This window comes from Stegodyphus dumicola, chromosome 5, assembly GCF_044657685.1.
Source record: "Stegodyphus dumicola isolate Sdum_Otavi_A_Nest chromosome 5, ASM4465768v1".
Taxonomy (NCBI): domain Eukaryota; kingdom Metazoa; phylum Arthropoda; class Arachnida; order Araneae; family Eresidae; genus Stegodyphus; species Stegodyphus dumicola.
In genome coordinates, this window is record NC_140772.1 from 44,851,582 (window position 1) to 44,876,237 (window position 24,656).

General features: G+C 33.9%; 1 protein-coding gene across 3 annotated transcripts in view; it reads right to left on the minus strand.

The window, feature by feature from the left end:
* LOC118189084 (multidrug resistance-associated protein 1-like) overlaps window positions 1–24,656 on the minus strand; it is a 160,443-nt gene that overhangs the window by 111,886 nt on the left and 23,901 nt on the right. For 2 of the 3 annotated variants that reach the window (XM_035359630.2, XM_085816621.1), the window contains exons 5-9: window positions 14,578–14,712; window positions 10,855–10,916; window positions 7,391–7,525; window positions 5,049–5,207; window positions 975–1,149 (exon numbers count right to left, since the gene is read on the minus strand). In XM_035359630.2, the coding sequence (XP_035215521.2) occupies window positions 975–1,149; window positions 5,049–5,207; window positions 7,391–7,525; window positions 10,855–10,916; window positions 14,578–14,712 (666 nt within the window). The remainder of the gene's footprint in view (window positions 1–974; window positions 1,150–5,048; window positions 5,208–7,390; window positions 7,526–10,854; window positions 10,917–14,577; window positions 14,713–24,656) is intronic. The other variant, XM_035359632.2, reaches the window with a different exon arrangement.

Here is a 24,656-nt window from a genome sequence, read left to right on the forward strand (position 1 = left end):
AGAACCCGTTTTTTTTTTTCATAGAATTTTAACTTAGGGGAAAGCGACTTTTTGCCATACGTGTAATGTGTTAATGACGTAACTTCCGCGTTCGGAAAGGGTTTGTTATATTTATTATGTAAAATGTTATATTATTTCAATAGCTGGGTTTCTACCCATTACATCATCCAGTATCAACTGATGCTGGTTCATATATTTTCATAAGGTTCTTTTCTAATGAGCTGTTTCGTTTCTGGACGAAACACTATTGGATTATTACCACACTTTATAGCTAGTTACGGACTGCTTTTTAAGTTTCATTTCAGTTCACCTGATTCGGTCTTTATGAGTTTCTAGACCTACTAATATTCTAGAATGTTACTAAATGAAGTCTTTATCTTTTAACCACGAGTAGCAATCAAGTGATTTCCACACTTGTACTTGCGTGATGGACAAAAGTTATTTTAAAAATCTACTGAAAATGAAAAAGTTTTATGTTTTAGTTATTACATATCCACACCGTAAAACTTTTGTTTAAGGATATATTACAGCATACGAAGGAAAAGAATGAAATTTAATTAATTTGTCGTTCCAATGGAAGTTCCTACTTTTTAGTTAATAAAACACCATATGTAATACAAAGATGCTTTCATTTTTCCTTGCGAGAAACATTGAAAGACAAGTTTAAAAAATACATAGTTTGATTTAGAGATGACATGACATTTTTTTTTTTTTTTTACTTTATGCCAACTGAAAATAGGTTTTCTTTTGTTTTTAAAAAAATGCTAAGTGAAATAAATAAATAATGAAGTGCGATGAAAAGTTTTAAGTTGTTTCCATAATTTAATAATATTCATTCAATTGAAGTTTGTATTTTCCTACTCAATGTTATTGGATCCTGCAAAGGATAATAATGCTTGCTTAACGCATTCACCTCTAACTTAGTCATAGATCCTGTGGTAAAAATACTCTCACCAGCGCTTTTGAACACTTACTTTCCGATAGATGGCAGCACCGAGCCCCGAACGAGGTATAATTGAAGCATAGATCAAAAAATTTTGATTGTGCAATATGAGCAGAGTGGAAAGGGCAGCTGTTACGAACAGAAGAATAGCATACACATATCCATGCCATGAAGGTTCATTATTATCCATGAAAGAGAGTAGCCAACTACAATGAGAAAATAAAAAAATTCCGATAAGTGCACAAATATTTTACTAAAGAAAATAAAAATTTTATGAACGTAAATATAAACACAAACGTTCGTTTATTTACTTCTTTATACGAAGTAAAGAAAGTATTGTAATCACGAAAAACTTCGGGTATCATATTTCTAGGAAAGCATCTATTTTGACCGCTCTCGAATCCATTTGAACGATGTTTTTGCGTTACATCTGTACGTACGGACAGAATAAAGGACTCTTTTTTTTCAAAACGAATTGTAACAAGGATACAGAAGAGACTTTTTCACTTTTTTTTTCGTTCTGGGGAAAAAAAAAAAAAAAAAAAGGTGGGGGAGTTAAATATTTAAATTGGTCCTAGACATGTATTTGCAATCGCGAAGTACGTAAAATTAGACAGAATATTTTATGAAAATAGTTTCGATTCTGGAGCGTGGCGGTTCTGTAAATACAAAATTAAACTTTTTATATTGCTCCTATATATAAATAGGACCAATATAAAACATATAGCAATTAGCAGAAGACCTGGACCTTGTTCAAGAAATGAGTATAATGACTGTACCCTTATGTCCTCTTGAATACGGTGACTTCTATGTATACCTTGGACTTGACGAGAAAATTGATAAGAGTCAGATGGTCACTGCCCAGATCAGAGCCATTGCTTATGAAACTATTAAGAGAATGAGATCCCGATAACCTCTGGACCCATGTTTACACCGATGTATCCATGATTGAGCGAGGTACTGGAGCTAGTACAGAAATTTATTGCAACCATTTTGCATTCTATAAGGCAATGGAAAGAGATACTACCAGTTTTGATGGTGAAGTTGAGGCTATATTTATTGCTTTGAATCAATTAAGCGCTCGGAAGTGCAATTTCCCCCGGGCTATTTTATCCGATAGCAAAGTTGCTTTTCAAGCTGACTCAGTTGTCTTGCAGTGGATTCCTGCTCATTGTCACATTTAGGGAAATGAAAGCCGATATCCTAGCAAAGAAAGCAACGACTATTCTGAAAAACCACTGATAACCACATGACTTTTAATTCTGTAAAACTCCTAATTAAATTAGAATTTTGCCTCCTACTTATCAAATGAAGCTATAGGAAAGGCTGGCAGTATCCCACTAGTTCAAAGCCAGTTATTCCAGACTTTCCTCTTCTTGTAGCCGTGGCGTTATTCCTTCTTTTGACTAGGCACGATTGTTTGAATGCTCATCTTTTTAAAATTCGACTTAAAGACCCTTCAGTCTGTAGTTTTTATAGCTTTGGACCATGGATAAGGAGCATATTGACGAATGCACTGCACTAGTATATCTTTTAATTCTATTGTTCTTAAATATTGGGAAGCAAGATCAAGACTAATGGCTTAGTGACCAAATGCCTGGATGAATAAATATTGCTCCTACAGTTAGAACAAAATATCAAATTATTGAAGTGCTCATTATGCTTCAATAAATGAAGTAAAAATATTCTATTTATTTGTATGAGAAATTCCACATATTTTCTTGGAGCCATATTTACTGTTATAATAAGAGCTATTTTCCTCATTACCGAGCTTTAAATCCTCAAAAGTAGCAACTATAATTCTGCTCTAAATATGATCAAAGCTTTATTGTAATTGTTTAATTATAGCCATTGAAAATGATCCAAGTCGCTCGGAATTCGGTCTCAAGTTTTACGCGAATTTTTCACATAAATGTAGAGCATTTTTACAATTAACCAACTAATCCCTTAACTATATAACTCTGCTCAAAATCTATTCTTATAAATGTGCCCACCTTCTCGCAGAATTATTCCTTTGATATCAGGGAATTACCGTCCTGACTATTAATAAACTTTCACATGTTGTAGACAGATTTAAATTAAATTATTCTTTGAAGCTAAAATAATAACACAATTAATTAAGTTATCGACTCAACACAATTAATTAAGTTATCAACGTTATATAAATAAAATTTAAGCAACCTGCCATTTCATATTATAAATTTAGCAAGAATAAATTTCATTAAAATACCGCCCACTAATTGAGCACTGAAATTTTTTTATTAACTCTCAATAGTAAACGAAAATACTGCAGCTACCGACCAATGCAAACGGACTCATTTTCCTCCGAGGTAGCAAGCGCCAGGTTAACCATGGGTTGCAGTTAACCTGTCTAATTTTTAAACTTTCTTTCGAGTGCTATCAAAGAATTTGTTTAACCTTCTGGTCTGAGCGAATAACATTTGACATGTATTAAAAGAGCAGACAGAACAATGTTTAGTTGAAGCTTAACTGTAAGATAAACTTATAATTATCACAATATTTCTACCTGGACTTCTTCGACCAAGTAAAATGTTAAATTTCATATTTACAGAAGCCTTCGGTTTCCAGTAATGAAAGTGTTTTCGAATTCTCTTTTTATCTATTTTGAAAAACTTCGTAATTAATGATACATTTCTGGGTTCTACAGACGCTTACTACTGCATTAGGAGCGCTAAGTATTGCATTTAAGGATATAAAGTGTGCAGACACCTTTTCCTTAATTTTTATACAAATACGCTATGAGCATATTTTCTCGACTCATGAAATCATCATTTTGGTTGCTTGATGAAATATTACGATTATATTAGGTCATTCGGAAAATTCTGCGGATTTTTTCGTGATGAATACAAATGAAGCGTATAATGAAGTACAAAAATGTAAGAAAATTTCCTTGAATCACATAAGCACCAATTTGATCTATGACATTTTACCATCTATCCAGCAGCTGAAACATTCCGTTTTAAAAAGTCATTCAGTTTATTCATACAAAAGTTATCGAAATGCTGTTTAAAAGTCTCCAAAGAAGTGAACGCTAGGCTGTTCAGAGAATTTTGAAATGACACGAAGAGATGAAAATCCGAGGGAGTGTCTGGTGAATATGGTCTTACCATAGGCAAATCATTACTTTTTCGAATGTTAAATATTGTACCTAAAACTAATAATTAGCTTCTTTTTTTAAGTCAGATTACGTGTCGAAATTCGCTCAAGGATATTCTGCTTTGTGGAAGTTTAGGGTACCCATTCACTTTAGCGGCTGACATACCCAACCTTCTTCAGACGATCACGTATTGTATTTTTGGAATATTTAGTCCCTCTGATAGCTTCTGAACCGTATACTAATGTGGATTTTCACCGCCAGCTTCTTCTAATAAGTCCTTGTTTACAAATAGTGGTCATCCAGATTGGCTGAAGTGGACATCCACAGTGGGTCGCCTACAACGGTCTTTGAGACTAAAGTCCATAAGCTTCTCAAACCACCTTTATGCAGTGGGCCATCAGGAATAGTACTTTCTTCATATATAACACAGATTTTACGAGTAGTTGTCTGACCCAGCATTTTTTAAAAAATAAAAGAGCATAATATGACGAAAATGAATTTTTAGGTTCTCTATTATTACTGCGGTAAAAAAAAAAAAAAAAAAAAAAAAAAAAAAAAAAAATGCCGTATTTAATATCTGTCTAGATCAATGTCACTCCCTATAAGCAGTAGGAAAGTAATTAAAAAATGCAATGCGATTTGGAAAACGGGCAGAAATTTTCGGATGACCCAATACGTGCATATAATATAAGCCTAAACAAATTAACATAGACTATAGATCCTTCAGGGGGAAAAATGCAATTAGTTGAAATAATTTTTTTGATAAGCGTAATAATAACTTCTAACAAACTGGACACTAAAGTAAGTAAATAATGATAGCAAGTAAACAATGACAGTTCTTGAAATTAATTTCTTTGGAACGTCAAGCGTTTTTACCTGACACCATTGAAATATATTTAAAGCTTACACATTACAAAATTCTACCAAATGATTCTGCAACATAATGGCTACAATAAAAATAAATGATATAAAATGGCGACAACCTACTCTAGTATGATAGGAGGCATCAGAGATACAAAATCGAATGCCAGTTCCAGAATTCCAGCTGCCAGCAACCATGGCCAAAGAGCTTTTGTGATAGCTATGAGAAGAGACGGACCTCTTCGGCAAGCAGTAAGAACTTTCGATGGTTGTGAACTATTTAGACTGGAAAGAAAAAAATCTGAAATATTTCGTCGCAAAAATATATGGTCACACTACAGTTACATATAAACATATGGTATACACAGCATCTCAGTACTAGGGTTATAAACTTGTAGGAGAGGTAAGGTGCACCTAGACAACCCAGAATCGCATAAAAATATGGGCTCGGAAATGACATCTGCATGCGGTAGTGTACATAGAAAAAGCCAGAAGTAAAAGGGCACCATGTATGTGAGTATGCGTTTTAATAATAAATGCACATTCACCAAAAGTAACAGAGGTTAAAGAAAGTGGTTGAAAATGTCCTTCCCGAGCTCGAGCCTTACATCTTCGGGCCATGGAATTCTGAATACTCTAGAAGACTTGGGCGTGTCCCGGACTACAGCAGCTACTTCAGAGTGTGTAACCAGTTGGACTACCACGCCCGATCTACTGTTGGCCACATGTGACGTCTAAGTGGTTACGAATGTTATGGCTAAAATGAGCGGAGGTTCCATCTTGCTGAAATCAAAATAAAGATCGCATCGATGAAGAAAACTGTTCGTCATCCAAAAGTTGTAGCAATACATGCTCAAGAAATACAAAGTAGCTGCCTCAGATCAGGCGAAAAGGTAAGATCCGACGAGGTGATCTCCCAGAACACTAAACGCATACATTTAGCGCGTAACGACTCTGTTCTGTACAATTTCGTGTCCATCACCCGCACATGGGCGTTACCTGAATTGAAGATTCCTTCTCTTGTGAAGCATGACTTATCTGTGAACAACACAGAAGAAAAAAAATTCTTCAGACACTGCAACGAGAAATACCGACTTCCTGGTTTATGTCTTGCTGAATCCAATTTGGAATGTCCTGTACATGACATAGCACAGTCTTCTCGATGTTCGGAGTCTGTCCCAATCATTCTCGATCCATATCTGTTCTCTGGAAAGAACCTGTTTCAGCAGAACTCTGGTGTACGCATGCAAAACGTTTATGAAACACCTCATCGGACAACGCTCCTTTTGAAATTGCTGCTCCTCCATTATTCTTTATTAGCCCCATATACCAGATTTATATCATCTAACTCCGCGCTCATAAAATCACACATCTTTCTTCCTATTGCATATATGTGCGACATTAAAGTCTCCCTGCTAGGACGCTCGGAACAATTACTGCATCAGGAAAATATTTCCGACCCTGTATTACTATGCGATTCCTAGTTGTATGGGTGAACCCAACTCCTGCAAGTTTGTAACTTTGGTACTGAAGTTTGTAGCTTTGGTACTATATACAATGCGAAATATTTGCATTTTTTTATATAGAGTTAAAAAAGTATTACATGATTTTAATAAATAAAATCTGATGATTTTAATGTGATTTTAATTTTTAATATCCAAACTTTCAAAACTAGAGACAACTTTTATTACCAATTTTCCAAGAAAGACAGCGCTGGCTCTATTTAGACATCTGACCCTTGACGTAACTGTTTGCGAGACCACTTCTACAGAATTGGAGTGGTGGATTTCCCAAATTGTATTTTGTGTGACTCCACTCAGCCTATGATTTTTGAACCTTTAAATAATTGTATTCCCCTTTCTCGGTATGAGCACATTGTTAAAAAAGTACTGGAGAGCCCGTGAACTTATGGCTTAAGCGCTAATGTGCATTTGCAAAATAAATACATCTATAATATCTTTTTTAATGCATAAAATAATTGATTATTGGATAATATATTGTGAAATATTTGCGATACTTAAAATAGTATGGCTTCTTATAATGATATTTAAAACAATTAAATAGCTTCACTAAATTTAATATATATTAAGTCTGAATAAGTTAAGTTAATGACTTAGTTGGGTAATCATTAAATTAATGACTAAGTTTACGGATTAAGTTTTATAAAGTTAATACTAAGTTAAATGCACACTGAAAACATTAAGTCTACATTAAAACTTCATTAGCTATTATTTTTTATGAAAAGAAATATGATGTGTTGTTTCAAAACAAAAAGTGTTGCGGATTATGGAGGAGAGGGGAATATTATCCGAAATTGCTGCCAGTTAGTTTCGAATAAATGGGATTTTGCTATAAATTAAATGAAGTATCATGTTTTATAACTAGTTGCAAATGGGCGTCATGTAAGGGTAATGTGTATTACAGTCAAATACTAATGATAAGTATTAGACGTGAAAAAGTACACTCACCTAGTTTTAGCTTTAGCGTCTTCTGTTATCCAAGACGCATGGAAACGTTTGTGCATGTTTGCAGTTCTCATTTTTGGATCCAGGAGGTCTAGGTCCTTAACGTCAAGAGTGTTTCGATATCCATAACAAACAGTCCTTGAATAGAGATCCACATTATGGTCATGAATAACAACAATATTCACATTGTTAAAATGTAATGGTTGCATCTTCTATGAAATACACCCCGTACTGATACTAGTATTTGTAATTAAAAACATAAAAAAGTGAAATTCAAACTGAGATACAGGAAGTATTTTTAATAGTTTTAGGCTATTAATATGAAAATTTTAATTTTGCTTTTTTCTTCTTTTTGTTATACTTCTTTACAGCAGTTTTATTAATCTATCTGCAGTTAAAAACTTCCCAGAATCGTATTCTACATTAATAAAAAAAATCTTAAGATGACGGAAACTTTGTGAAATATTCATACAGCAGAGATGAAAAGTCATTACCTATCACTTCGAAAGAAAGCTGGTGAACCGTCGTGAGAGATCGTCAGAAAAAAATTTGTTCTGAATTTATTCTTCACACATTGATTGCAGAAAAGAAAGGAAACACAATTTTTACATGTCATGGCTTGATCCATGTGGCAGAAATTAATCCTAATTTTTTAAATAAATTTTGGCTGTAGATGTAATTTGGTGTTCTGCTTATAATTCTCAGAAATTGGATTCTCAGCTTTTGGATTGGAAAAGGTTCACCGCTGGCAGAACTTCCATTTCATAAATCTGGAACAAAGATTGTGGTGAACTTCTTCCAATTCAAGAAGAAATGATAATTCAAATGGAATATTTTTCTTGAGAGACAGATGATGAATTCCATAATTTACAAAGGCTTACTGGACAGATTTTTGAAGAGAAATCAACGCGTTAGATCTCAAAGACATCGACTGATCAATAAATGTTTGCTGTATGATGATGCGCAGTCACACAATTCCGTTTCTAGCGTAAAGAAATCTCACCACTACCCCTTATCCTTATCTACAGACCGTTTTTTCTTTCTTTCTCACCTCAAAGTGATAAAGTGAATACCCACATTACTTAAATATCACTAAATAAATTCAGAAAAGTCTTAAATAGCTTCCTGAAAAATACGTTCCACGGGGGAATCAAGCAGTTGATGAATGCGCCAAGTATATATCAACAGCATATTGAAAGCTATGTTCTACTCTTCAGTTTACAATTTTGAGTTTGCCAAACGTTATATAGACGTGCAAGGACAGTATATAAAATGTTATGAAGCAAGAATGACTTAAACTTTATAGACCCATAGTGTATTTCTAAGGTTCTTTCATGAGAAAACGCTTGAGAAGGTTTCAGCTCTCGTAATAACTAGTTAACATACCTTAACTTAGATACTGATTTTTAATAATGATTAATAAAAAAATAATTTGGTTTTCACATGGGCACTTTTTACATGAGTTTAAGCCTTTTTCACACGGTTTTAGCTTGGTTGTTTTATTGATTAATTTAGTGAAATCTTGGAATTAATTTTTGACCTCCTTCTACCGAATCAATTTTTTGCAAATTATGAACCATATGAACCATATACGTTATAATATCCTACCTAAATTAGATTTCCTTGAAGGCTAGAATATTGAAGAACTGTGTAGTGACTATTCACTGAGTTCTTGTAAGTAAGAAGTCCAAAGAAGGGTTAAATTACCTTTTATTCCAACTTAAAATACGTGAACGGATGGCCCGTTTCTCGGGCTTACAATAAGCCTGTACTTGGGCTTTAACTCAAGATAGAAAATTAAAACTAATCTAACCTAACTAAATTAAACAATCCGAAGCACAGAATTAACTAACAGACTTGGTCCTTATTTAAGATCATCGGCGTACATTAGCAGTCACGTAACAAAAACGCTCTTCTACTGAAGTGACCCAGAATTAAACTTAAATACTCGTTTCTACATTATTTACACAAATCGAAATCCTGAAAACTCCTTCTGGCAGGGAAACGTAGGTGGGAAACAAGAAGGTAAAGCGGAAGGCTTGCTCCAAAATAGAAATAACTATTAGAAAAATAAAGTAAATCCTTCAACTTATTGCTATGAACATATAATATGAGAGATATTTTTTTTTTCAAAACTCAGCATATATTTAGATTAATGTTCAATTTTTTTTGCTTAGCTATTGAATTAACGATCACAGAATTTCGAACTTTTCAACCATCGGGTAGATCGAAAAATGAGCTTCTAAACAGTTTTTCCGAAATCTTCAACATGCTTTAACGAATTTTGGCAGTTTTTTAAAATCGAATCCTTTTAACTTTCCCAACTGCTGCTATCAAAGATGGATTTTTAAATAAAAGCTTCAATCCTTCGTTGTTAGCAGCTCCATGAAGATGATGGAATCAGATTTTTAAATCAACCAGGAATTCAAATGTTATCTAACAACAATGGATAGATCAAAAGTCCTTGAAAGAAAGATAACGTCGCATACTTTTTTATTACGCTGATCAGAAAGAATAACCTTTCTGCATTCAGAAGCAGCTATTTTTTGCCCAAAGGGACGTTAACCCAGAAGGGCTATTAGTCTGCAAACGGCATTTTGCGTCGAGTCGCGAAAAGCGTTGAATGACTTTGCAAATTATTGCCACCAAATATTATCACCCTGTATTATATTTAAAGAAATTAAATAATGAAGAATCTGCTTAAATATATGTATATGTCTCGTACTGTGAAAAAACAACGGTAATACCTAGACTCAATTTTGAATAACGTAGACCACCATCCGAATATGGGCAACTATATTTCATATTTTGTAAAACTTTAATGAATCTTTGATTAAAAAACTCAACGATTTCAAAGCGAGCAGTGGCAACACTGTACGGAATAAAACATTTTTATCTACAGCGCGCGAGACTGCCTATCGGAAATTCTAAAAGTGTGTTGTTTTAGATGTTTTTAGCCCAAAGGGACGTTAGCCCAAATGATCTCGAAACATGTATATGTGTGTAAGTGAAAAGAACTCCTCTTTGGGGGTAATATAAAATCTGAAAGCTTTCAGATTTTTTTTTTAGTCTTTATTCCTATTTCTTTTAATGACTAACATAGAATGATTTTTTTTAAAGTATCTCATTCCATTTTCTTCCTTATTTTAATTGGTCCTATACTTAAAAAAAATATATATATATATATTTCTTATTATTACTAGAAAAAGCAAATGTTGGATTCGGATTCAATAGGTGCAGTATTGAAGTTAAAGAGTGTTTGTTATTCAGCTTACTTTAAATAAAACTTCGTGGGTTTATTGAAAGTTAATATCCCGGATTTTAACCTTAACAATTGAAATGGGCTTAAAAATAGACATATTTCCAAAAGGCAAATATAACCTCCAAACTATAACGGAAAAGGAATTGTAAATCATTATACTTCTTGAGTCTGTTTTAAGAGGTACATTTGCTCTTAAAATCCTTACCTGTTTATCCACCAAAATAGTAGTCGAGAAAATATAGGCTGATGTTCTATAACATAGTCATCCTGAAAGGGATAAAATGAATTAAATAAAAAGGTAAAATTGTGTTCGTTAAATATATATGTAATGATAAAATTCCATAGTCAAGGAACACTTAAAATTCTAATTGTATGTTCTTTTCATTTTTTAGTGGCGACGTTCTCTTATTTGAACGTACGTGGAATTAAATCCACAGCCCCGTAGTCAAGTTGTTTTTCCCGCCTTTTCTACACGTACAGTTATAGAATGTTCTGGAAATATTTAAAGCGAACTGGATTGGCTGACGTCATTTCTTGGAAGCTCCGCCTTTCCAGAAGCTATAAAAGGTCTCGCAAAAGGAATATCGGAGCTTTTTCTTAAATGTCACGATGCAGTAAACTTCATACAAAAAGTTATTAGTAATTCTTTTTATTTACTCCGGATATTTGATTTTGTAACTGCTATGTCTACTGAATAATAATAAATGGATTCTGTTTTTTTAAAACTTATCGTGTGATAATTTAAGCTACGACTAAAGCGGTACATCACATATATATATATTGATATCTTTATAATCGCTCTGTAAGCGAATGAAGTTTTGCTAGAAATAAGAAGTTGTGAGAGAAGAAAAAGGGGTAAAGCATTTCTTGCTTTTTGATTGTCTATTTTCAACAATCTCCTTTTTAAAATCTTTTCATTTGAAGTTATGATTCAAATGAAAGCGTTCAACGTAATAAGTAACAAGCTTAAATACGCAAAGAAATTATTACTGAGTGAAGTTTCTTCAGAGTTCAGTTCAACTTTGTCAAAGTGGTTTTATGGTGCTGAACACAACCGAAAGTGCAGTGCTTGACATTGAATATGGAGTGCCTGGTCAAAAGATGAAAGATCTCTTCCACGTCCAAACACTCTAATCGTAGTCAAGCACTTCAATTGTAACAGCAGTGCTTTGATAAAGATGGACTGAACTCTAATGAACTGAAGTTAGTAATAATTTTTTGCTGATTTAGAGTTAATTATTACGTTGGATTCTTCATTTGTTTACTGTTAAACTTCACAAAGCTAATTTTCTGAAGTATAATTCATGTACTTGGCGCATTATTTTGTCTTTTAACATATATCATTGCGTTTTATAAGCTTTATTCTTTTTTACAGTATTTCTGCGTTGCGAAATATAACAGGTTCAATATAAGGTAATAATAACAGATTTTCAGGTAGTAATATAACAGCTTTTTCAGACTAATGAAGGCTGTGAGGGTGATCATACATTATTTATTAGAAAGTTCAGAATTGTACAGAGTTTAGAATTGTACGTTATATTAATGTCCATGGAAAGTGTTCTTGTGATATATGAAAATATTCCAAGTAAAATATATTGGTACTGTAACCTCGAGTTTAAATTGTGAAAGGAACTATTTACAACAAACGATTCCTCACAGGAGATCATTACAAAACATGTACAAGTAATGTAGGAAGTCGTTTTAGGCCAATTGCAGATAAAAGTATCACAATGATGTGATCTTAATTTTCTGTCTACCACAACCTTCAAGACAATATTTTTTCAAAAGTAAAACATATAAAAAGTCCAGTTGTACAAAAATGAAATATTACACTTTTCGTACCGAAAAATGTAGGGTTTCAAAATGATTAACGGCGCAAATTCTGTGATGTCCCTTTCCCTTCTGATTTCAGAGTTTTACCAGGGAATACTATACATACGTATTTACTTGTGAGTTTTCGAATTCAAAACTTACTTTTCCTTCATACTTAGTTTTCTTTGGTGCAAATCACAGCACATAACCGGATGCTACAGTATTACCTACAGATGTTTGTAGGCGAGTTCGAATTGATATTCTGTTTTAAAATCAGCATACATTTCGTTCTTTCTCCAAGAACACCAAATGCAGAATTCGCTTGACGGTATCATCACGATAAGAAATTCCTGCTTACAAAGTATTTTCACTATTAAGAAATTTAAAAAAGTCTCACATTTAGTTATTACATTATGCGATATGCTTCAAGTAAGTCGATTAGCATTCCATGCAGTGATATCGCACTTTTTTTTATAAATAATTTATTCAGGTCTTTCTTATAAAACGTCCTTTTTTTTAAAAAAAAAAAATTTATGTGGAAGGGTATTATTTAAACTAACCAATTATTTATAATTTCAGCCTTTACTGTAACTTCTCCTTTCCGTTTCCTCACCAGAATGTAAATGAGTTAGATAATATTTAAGCTTAGGTTTTTGGATTTCAAGAGCAGAGCGTGTTTCTAGCCCGAACATGCACGCTACCTTTAGTTCCTGCCAGTTCTGATAAGTTGTAATTATTCGGCTTTACGTTATTCCACTGCTGACAATTTGATTTTGACGCTGCGGTTAGAGTGACTCAACTTTGAGTATATTTGAACTGTATAGGCTTTGATTACTAATCCACGTTTCAAACTGAACTTGACTATGCCTTTAGTTGCATCACTATGAGCTGTGGTTGATTTTATTAGCACAAGAAAGGGCATTTTCATTCTAGATTCTGTTTGAATAAAGAAGTGTTCCCTGATTTGCAGATACTTTCAGATATAGCGATAATTCGTTTCGCGTAGGGGTTTCGGACAAATTAGTTTTTGCTAAATCAAGTAAAACCCCATATATACATAAATCATGTAATAATGATATTCGCTATTTTAATGCTAATGTCTGATTGTGTAAATTCATGAAACCTAGACATGTTTTTAATAGGATGTATGTTTGAAGGGATATTCTGTGTGTTATGTGACTTATTTCACTTGTCTGATGGTAACATCAGAACAAGTCCATGAAATTCATCGTGGCAAGGCCCCTGTCAATGGCAAGAGTTCATCGTCTGTACTGTCATCTGTACAGACGATGAACTGTACAGTGCTCAAGAGCCTGGAGCACTATACAGATGACAGTACGACTTCTCTCAGTTTCGCATCCAATCTTGATGGAGAGCAGCCCGGGGGAGGAATCCGAGGGTCCCCCACCCCTCTTCTCTAACCACCAACCTCTCGAGAGAACTTTCGGTTCGACACATATTTAAAGTGCGCCCATTCTGCAGAGACACAAACTTTGATGCCGCCTCCATGATTCGAACACGGGCCTTTTGGAACCGCAGTAGGCTCCCCTAACCTCTCTGCCGATTCTTTTGTTTTTACACAATTAAAAGCGGTAAGAATCCCTTTATTTTTTCAATGGATTATCGAGAAATTTCTGATTATTTCTTAACCGATGTAAACCAATGTGTTGAAATCATTAGTAATACATAATTTGAGAATAAGTCATTCATTCTGAAAGGCAATTATGAATAAAATATATAAACTTTTAATTTATACGAGAATAAAAATCAAGTCATTTTCTCTTAAGGAAATGTGTATTTCTGAAGAACTTTTTAAACATAAATTTTATAATTCAAAGCAAATGCTATGTCCCTGAGAGCTAATTACATTTATATAACCACTTTGATATAAAAATTTATGAAAATATTACAAAAAGTGTTGTTTTGTAAAAAGCTTTCATCTCTTAATGCAGATAAATCTTTGGTATTGTAAGATAGATTTTCAGAAACTACGCAGTTACCAGAAAACAGCGATCACGTTACGCATTCATGGTATGTTATGAAGCCAAATACATCTAACATATTATTACAAAGTAGTATTATACATTATCTATCATTAGAAAATAGTTTTACTCACTATCTTTGGATCCCAGAAATAACTGTAGTGGGGATCGGTGAAGAATGACAGTACAGCTTCTGCCAGAATCATACTATACGAAATGGTTTCTAAAATGAATAGGTTTGGATCCACCCATTCACCCAGATCCATCTGCTAATATAAGAGAAATCATCTTATTAGGCTTAATTAATTCAGTTTTATCAAATTCCTGTGAAAGGAAAATAAAGCTTATCGAAAGATAAGATTTCTTCTTGCATAATTTAATATAACTCTGTGCTATAAACCGATACATACAAATATAAATGAAATGCGAAATTCCTCAGTATCAATTTTGTTAGCTCAATTATTGTTTAGCATTTCATCACGTATAGATTTTTGATATCGTTGTTACCACACGCATAAGAATTTTAGGTGTGTCATTCTGCTTTTAAATCTGTCCTAAATGTATATGAATAGATTCGAATGGTCTAAAATAAGGATCGACAGCCTCTTTTACTAGGAGGCAATATTTCAGAAATGCGGGAGTTCGGCCGGCCCAGCGGGCGCAGTTTCGTGGCTACAATAATAAAAAAAAAAAAAATCTGATGTGTGCACCACATGACTTCCTTGCACCGAATATTAAATTATACTCATTTTTTCTTGCATTTCATTTAAACTTATTGGATTGAATTAAATCTACTTCGTGGATAGTGCATAAACCCGCTAGGTTCACTTGACCGCGTTACATTTCGTCCATATTATAACTCAGAATGCATATAAATTTATATCATTTGAAGAATTATAGAATCGTTGCCACATGTTCTATTCAAATACTATAATAAATCTGATAAAACAATGTATAAAAGAAATTAATCAAACACACACACACACACACAAAAAAAAAAAAAAAAAAAAAAAAAGTATTTCACAGACGATTCAGTATTTCTCATTCTATTAATTCAGTTCTCACTTCGCGACAAGGCAAAAATACATAAAAACTCAAAATATCTGTATTAAAAATTACGAAGTAAATCTTAAACACTTATTTCCTCGAATAAATTCCAGAATGGATTCAGCATGATTTAATTCGGCAATAATAAAAGAAGGCGTTATCTTTGTTGTTGCGAAGCTTAGTTTCTCTAGATTGGCAACAAATCCGCTATTTTGCCAAGTTTAAAATGTAAACAAAGTCCGCCATCACAAAATTCATTAGGCTTAGTGGCACTTAAACAACTTTTAAATTGTTGATAACTCCACAAATATTGCATGCAAATTTACTAAAGGCATAAAACCCTTAACCGGAACATAAGAACAATATACACTCATGTCCATAAATTAAGGATAATTCGGAGTCACGCGGAAATCGAACTCTAAAATAAATATATCACCTGTAAAATCACTACACACATCTTCAAGAATTATATGCAAATTTCAGGAAGTAACCAGATGACACCGATGTTACGTCACAATGACGAGAGTGTAAGAGAGTGATATATAAGGAACACACGCAAAGAAGTAAAATTGTTCGCAGGCGTTTTATAAGCATTTTAGTGCAATAACCGAATAGTTATGACACAAAGGACGCATTTGGATGATTTTTTACGTGGTAGAATTATCGGCCGTCTGGAATGTGGGCGTACCCAACAGAAGTATCAGACCAACTTGGAATTGCCCAGAGTGTCATCTCCAGGCTTTGACAACAATTCCAAGATGATGGTAATGTGAGTAGACGTTATAGCACAAGTCGCCTCAGAGTTACAACGCCGAATGAGGGCCGGTATTTGGCAGTTACTGCCAAAAGAAACAGGCGGAGCACAGCCTCAGACCTGTCTCGTCAGCTCTCTTCAGCCAATGGTACGACAATTTCAAGCATGCATTGTGGACACCGCTACAGTGGGCTTGTGTGATGTTTTCCGACGAGTCCAGGTTTAGCTTGCAGTCTGATTCTCGCCCGACTTTCATATGGAGAACTCCAGATACCCGTTACCACCAAGAAAACATCATTGAACGACACCGTTACGGTGGTGCAGGAGTGCTCGTTTGGGGTGGAATTATTCTGGGTTCCAGAACAGACCTGCATGTTCAAATTGGAACCATGACAAGCCAAATCTATCGGAACGTCATTCTGGAAGAACATGTAAGTTTGTTTCGGGGCGACATGGGCGCACAATTTGTGTTTATGGATGACAACGCCCGTCCTCACCGTGCAAACATCGTAAGCGAATGCCTTCAATCGGAGGATATCACCCGTATGGACTAGCCAGCATTCTCACCGGACTTGAATCCAGTAGAGGACGTGTGGAACATGTTTGGCCGACGAGTTGCAGGCCGTCAACCTCCTCCTACATGTCTACCGGAACTTCGGAGAGCACTGCTTTTTGAGTGGTGTAATATCCCCCAAGATCAGATCGATAATTTGATACTCAGCATGCCTAGGCGTTGTACGGACTGTATTGCATCGTCTGGGAGAAATACAATGTATTAACAATCATACCAACCATGTAATATTAATTTTTTGTAAATAGGTTTTTTTTGTAATTTGCTCCAGGGAGAAAAAATCGCTAATTTTTTTAATAATATCAAACATATAGCATATTTTTTTGGTCTTTAACTTTTGTTTAATAAATAAGCTTTACAAATAAGTCGAATTTGTTTTGCTTCTAACTCTTCCTTTGCCTGATTTTGCATTATCCTTAATTTATGGACATGAGTGTAATTCAATCATTTTTAAAGCAAAAAATTCACAACTTACAAACATATAAGAATAAAGAAACTGAGCTCACTGAGCTGAGTAACAGAGTGGATATATATATAGGTATATGTATATGCTTTTGGTGCGGCCGATTGCAGCCAAAATACGAGTTGCACATCTACATGTTATAGCAATCCTATGTACAAAATGTCAACGTTCTGAGGCTACTCGTTTTTGAGTTATACAAGATACGTATGTACGTGCATACCTACGCACAGACGCCACGAAAAATGCACTTCAGAATTCATTTTAAATCAGTTTTATAATTTTTTTTGGGGAAAAGAGTCCTTTATTCTGTCCTTACTAGCAGATGTTACGCAAAAACATCATTAAATTGCATTGGATAGCAGTCAAAATCGGTATTTTCTTTGAAATATGATACCCGAAATTTTTAGCGATTACAATATTTCCTTTTTATTTCGCACGAAGAAATAAAAAATATAGAAACAAAAATCTGAAAGGTTTCAGGTTTTAAATTATGTTCAAAGGAGCGTTTTTAACATATTTTGTGTTATTTTTATTTATTAAATATCATGTTCCATAAACCATAAAACTTAACTTCACTTATACCACAAAATTCAGTTCAAAAGCAATATCACAAAATAAAAATGAGCTTATCTTTAGAATTTCTGATACATAATCTACCGCGCTGCAGATAATTTATCTATTTTTTTCCCCTGTACAACATTGCCAATGCTCGCTTTGAAATCGTTGAGTTTCCTAATCAAAAATTTGTTAACGTTTTACAAAATATGAAATCGGTAATAAAACAAATTCCAAATTTCAAATTTGGGCTTCCAGATGCCCATATTAATGCGGAGACGTACGTCATTCAAAATTCGATGGATCTAGATACCGTTGTTTTATCACAATGTGAGAAACATACATGTATTCATGCAGATCCTTCATTATTCAATTTCTTTAAATATAATACAGGGCGATAATATTTGGTGGCAACAATTTGCAAAGTGAAACATCGCTTGTAGTGAATTGACGCAAAATGCCAAAACGAAATTAATAGTCCTTCAGGGCAAATTACCTCTTTGGATTAATAAATAATAAACAAAAATGAATGTATAATAATAATAATAAATATCAGATAAAAGTAATAAAAATTAAAATATGTTACGACAACAATAATGATAATGAGAAGAAGAAATATACAGTTATATCAAAACAGAGTTAATTCACATTGATGGTAAATTTGCAATATTTTAACAATTGTTTTACTGTCGCTTAAACGTTTATGAAAAAATACACATAAAAAAATTAACGACAGACTGTATAGTACATGTGCTCCAAACGAGCGCTTAGTTTAGATGCGTAAGACTGGTTCCTAATACACTCATGTCCATAAATTAAGGATAATTCGGAGTCACGCGGAAATCGAACTCTAAAATAAATATATCACCTGTAAAATCACTACACACATCTTCAAGAATCATATGCAAATTTCAGGAAGTAACAAGATGACGCCGATGGTACGTCACAATGACGAGAGTGTAAGAGAGTGATATATAAGGAATACAGGCAAAGAAGTAAAAATGTTCGCAGGCGCTTTATAAGCATTTTAGTGCAATAACCGAATAGTTATGACACAAAGGACGCATTTGGATGATTTTTTACGTGGTAGAATTATCGGCCGTCTGGAATGTGGGCGTACCCAACAGGAAGTATCAGACGAACTTGGAATTGCCCAGAATGTCATCTCCAGGCTTTGGCAACGATTCCAAGATAATGGTAATGTGAGTAGACGTTACAGAACAGGTCGCCCCAGAGTTACAACACCGAATGAGGACCGGTATTTGGCAGTTACTGCCAAAAGAAACAGGCGGAGCACAGCCTCAGACCTGTCTCGTCAGCTCTCTTCAGCCACTGTTACGACAATTTCAAGGCAGACCGTGTACAGACGCTTAGGGCAGATTGATCTATATGCTCGTAGACCAGTCAGATGAGTTCCACTTACTGCAACTCACTGTCGCCTGCAGTTAGCGTGGAGTAGAGAGCATGCATTGTGGACACCGCAACAGTGGGCTTGTGTGATGTTTTCCGACGAGTCCAGGTTTAGCTTGCAGTCTGATTCTCGCCCGACTTTCATACGGAGAGCTCCAGGTACCCGTTACCACCAAGAAAACATCATTGAACGACACCGTTACGGTGGTACAGGAGTGCTCGTTTGGGGTGGAATTATTCTGGGTTCCAGAACAGACCTTTATGTTCAAATTGGAACCATGACAAGCCAAATCTATCGGGACGTCATTCTGGAACAACATGTACGTTTGTTTCGGGGCGCCATGGGCGCACAATTTGTGTTTATGGATGACAACGCCCGTCCTCACCGTGCAAACATCGTAAGCGAATGCCTTCAATCGGAGGATATCACCCGTATGGACTAGCCAGCATTCTCACCGGAACTTGAATCCAGTAGAGCACGTGTGGAACATGCTTGACCGACGAGTTGCAGCCCGTCAACCTCCTCCTACATGTCTACCGGAACTTTGGAGAGCATTACTTTTTGAGTGGTGTAATATCCCCTAAGATCAGATCAATAATTTGATACTCAGCATGCCTAGGCGTTGTGCGGACTGTATTGCATCGTCTGGGAGACATACAATGTATTAACAATCATACCAACCATGTAATATTGGTTTTTTTGTAAATAGGGTTTTTTTTTTTTTTTTTTTTTTTTTTTTTTTTTGTAATTTGCTCCAGGGAGAAAAAATTGCTAATTTTTTTAATAATATCAAACATATAGCATCTTTTTTTGCTCTTTACCTTTTGTTTAATAAATAAGCTTTACAAATAAGTCAAATTTGTTTTGCTTCTAACTCTTCCTTTGCCTGATTTTGCATTATCCTTAATTTATGTACATGAGTGTATTTTTACATATTGTGTAAAAAAAAATTTTTTTGACATCCACCGTTGAAAAATCAGTCCACTGTAATCTGGTAAAGGTACACCCAAAATCGGAGAATTTATTATTGGCACGAGAAGAAGTTGAAGCACCTTGATTTGTTGGAAAACTAACAATTTCAGTTGATTTCATTGGCTTATTATTTTCATAATATCTCTTGTTACATTCTTTCCTTTTTAAAGCTAAACTTTATTAACTTCTTTCATTAAATCTTTCTTTAATTTTTATGCTTGTTTCTTGCGATATATTCTTAGCACAACTTTATATCTTTTGGACATTTTATATTTATTTTTGTACAAACAAAATCAATACGTTTCTACCACGACTGCTCGCCGTCGACTCCAACGTAGAACTAAAACTCGTGCACGTGAACTTGTGATGTCATCAAAATTTTACGTATTTTTGCCTAACTTTGAGACTCTACTGTGGCTCAAACTCAATTAAGATTTTCATTTTTTTGTGTGTGTGTTTTGTAAGGGTCTCCTTTAGCCATCAAATAAGCCGTAAATGAAAGCTGTACCTTTTGGAGTTATTGAGATATAAGTGTTCTATTAAGACTTGTTTTGCGTCTTAAATATTTTTTGTCCCTGAGATCGTCATTGAGGAACGTAGTGCTGTGTTAAAAGTGTTGCTAGTCAAGCAAGAAAGCATGTAACCTTTTGTTGTTTTGCAAGAGAAATAAGTTAACTCTAAAAAAAAAAAAAAAAAAAAAAAAAAAAAAAAAAAAAAAAAAAAGCTGAAATGAAATTATTTTCTTTGTACCAATCATTGCAAAAGCACTGCTATCGTATGTTTTCGCTGTTTTTACTTCCTTGTACGAAGTAAAAAGGAAGTATTGTAATCGCGAAAAGTTTCAGGCAGCATATTTCAACGAAAATATCCATTTTGACCGCTTTCGAATGCAATTTAACGATGTTTTTGCGTGATATCTGTACGTAAGGACAGAATAAAAGACTCTTTTCCTCCAAAAAAATTATAAAACTGCTTTAAAATGAATTCTGAAGAGAATTTTTCCTGGCGTCTGTACGAACGTATGTACGTACGTACGTATCTCGTGTAACTCAAAAACGAGTAGCCTCAGAACGTTGAAATTTTGTATATGTGCACCTCGTATCTTGGTTGCAATCGGCCGCGCCAAACATATATAAATATATTTATATATATATATATCCACTCTGTTACCCGGCTCAGTAATCACAGTTTCTTTACTCTTATATGTTTGTAAATTGTACATTTTTTGTTTGCTTTAAAAATGATTGAATTATGTTGTTCTTATGTTCTGGTTAAGGGTTCTATGCCTTTAGTAAATCTGTACGCAATATTTTTAGAATTTATCAACAATTTTAAAGTTGTTTAAGTGTCGCTAAGCCTAATAATTTTTCTGATGGCGGGCATTGCTTGTTTGCATTTGAAACAGCAGAGTAGTGGGTTTGTTGCCAATCTAGAGAAACGTAGCTTCGCAACAACAAAAATAATGCCGTCATTTATTATTGCGAATTAAATCATGCTTAATCCTTTCTGGAATTTTTTCGAGGAAATAAGTGTTTAACATTTACTTCGTAATTTTTAATACAGATATTTTGAGTTTTTGAGTATTTTTGCCTTGTCGCGAAGTGAGAACTGAATTAATTGAACGAGAAATACTCAATCGTCTGTGAAAAACTGTTTCTTTTTTGTTTTGTTTGCTTAATTTCTTTTATACATCGGTCTAGCTTTATTATAGTATTTGAATAGAACATGTGGCAACGATTAGATAATTCTTTAAATGATATAAATTTTGTGCATTCTGAGTTATAATATGAACGAAATATAATACTATTAAGTGAACCTAGCGCCAGAGTGTCGCTATGGTAAAAAAATCGAGTGAATTTTAAAGAATGCATTTATTCTATTGTGGTTTATGCGCTATCGGCGAAGTAGATTTAATTGAATCCAATAATTTTAAACGAAATGCAAGAAAAAAGGCGTATAATTTAATATTCCGTACAAGGAAGTCATGTGGTGTACACATCAGATTTTTTAATTTGAAAAGAAGAATGCGCACTCTGTTTATAATTTGAAATACAAGCTCATGAAATGGCAACTTTATGGACAAGCAAAGGTTCTAATGTAAAGCTCGGCACGCCTTGGAAAAGTATACGAGAAGGGGACAGGAAAGAGTTCGCTGTATATAGAATCAGATCTTTCTAGCAGTCTAAAATTGATTCATTTAGTCACGTAAAATTTGCTATCTAAATGTCACTAAAATTCAGTTTTTGCGAAACGTTTAATTGTATAATTCGTACAATTGTTATAATGGCGAGATAAAATAAGAATTTTACTAAAATTATTCATTGCAAGTATGAATATTTGTTGGCTAAGTATCTAAAATTTAGAATTTAGGTATTTGAACGGCGGTCACTTTAAAATTGCTTATCAGGATCTTGGAGCCACGTTGCCAATTGCTGGTCTAAATGATTGCTGACTTACAGACCCGAGGAAAGTTAATAAATTTTGCTGTTGTTGTTGATAAAGATTCTGGCCTCCTTCCCATGCTTGCAAAATTTCGCACTTTTCCCGGAAAATGCACAATGCACATACATTGAGTGAATTGGTAATGCAAGATGAGGTTCCTCATCACATATAAGTGTGAACTCTCTTTCGTGAGCGAGTTTATAACTTCGCTTGAATGCCAACTATGCTCTCATTAACTTGCGTTACATTTAAAAACTTTAAATTCAAGATTATCTATATCACATTGAAAAATGTAAAAAAAGGAAACTTTCCAAATAATATTTTGAATTTCTTATGAGTGTGATTTTACATTTGGGCTCGTGATGTTTAATCAGCAAAAAAACAAGCATCAAAACTACAAAAAGCGTTTTCAAAGATAATTTGAAATGAATGTGACCTGTGTTTCTTAATGGGACATATTATCAACCTTAGCTGGGTACAACATATTGTGCAGCATTTTACTTATTTTATTTTGGTCTCGAATTTAAAGAAGTTGGCCACGAATGTACCACTCCAATTTTTTAAAAGAATTTCTCTTTGGTAAATATGTTATAAGAAGGAAAATGGAAAATACTAATTTCCTAAATCGTTTTGATCTTCTAAGCAATTTTCTCGAATAACGTGCGTTTATATACAATTTTTTTAATAAATACTTCAACTTTTGAACAGTATTACCAGCTGTGATAAATTAGTTATCGAAACCCTAGTAACTGTTAGTTCACTTAGAATTAGAGGTATTGATATCTGCTTTGCTTATGTGCGCGCTCATTATCGTTTCTACGGAAATGAAAGAGCTGATTTCTTAGCTAAAGATGCCTTAAATTTACCCATTGATATCAACATTAGCATTCCAAAGAGTTATTGGAAGTCCTTTCATTATAAAAAGCTTTTAGCTATGTGGAATGAGGAATACATTTCATCTTGTAATGCTGAAGTCACCAAAACGTTCCTTCCTTCTATTTACCATAGACTGAATTCCGAGTCTTTCCTCTCGTTAAATTTTAAAGAGACTCAGTTTTTATCTGGTCACGGTAAATTTGCAAGTTACCTGTTTCGTTTTAATCTACAATCAAACAATTTATGTGAATGTTCAAAAAAGAGTTCCTCAGGATGTGGAACATTTGATTTTCTCGTGCCCTACATTTGATGGCCCTAGATTATGCTTACAGAACGATTTGAGAATGTTCGGAGGAACTTGGCCAGTGAACTTATCTGTTTTCGTGAAGTCCAGACTGCTGTTCTCTGCTTTTGTTCGCTTTATTTATGCATGTAACTTTTAATGTTTTAGTTAAGTTACTTCGGTAAACCCCATGTTGTACATATGTGGTGCACGGGGAGTCTGTATGTTCTCAAAGAAAAAAAAATTATTATTTTAAATACTAAATTTTTAACAATGTAAACTTTATGACGATAATTAAATGGAACAGGTAAACATAAAAAAATTTTAAAAAATTTAATACTTATTTTCAATCCCCTCCCACCCCCTAATTCTGGAACAACTAAAAAGGCTGCTCGTGTGAATTCAGTTTGGTAAATAACATTTAAACTGTTTTTTGTAATGTTTCTTTTTGAATTATTAGCATTATACTTTTCTAATTATTGTGCGCTTAATTTTAAAACCTTTATTATCATTACGAGCTTGGACTTTAAATTGAAAACGCTGAGTTTTAGAAAACCACTTGCATGTACCGACGCAGTTTGTTGTACATTTTCTCTTTCATTCAGGAACTTTTCCAAAGTGATTTCACAGCTCTAAATTAATTCTGACAATGTTTAATGATAATTACCGAAAGGTTGTAATTACCTAAAAAGACTTGGGAGCATTTTATTCTTTAAGGATAAATTTTAATGATTAAGGATTATTATATTTTAACACTTGTAATCATGTAAAGTGTACATTGCTAAACTAATTTTCCCTTTTGAATTGATGCTGTAGGATTTTTTTATTTCAGTTTTGCT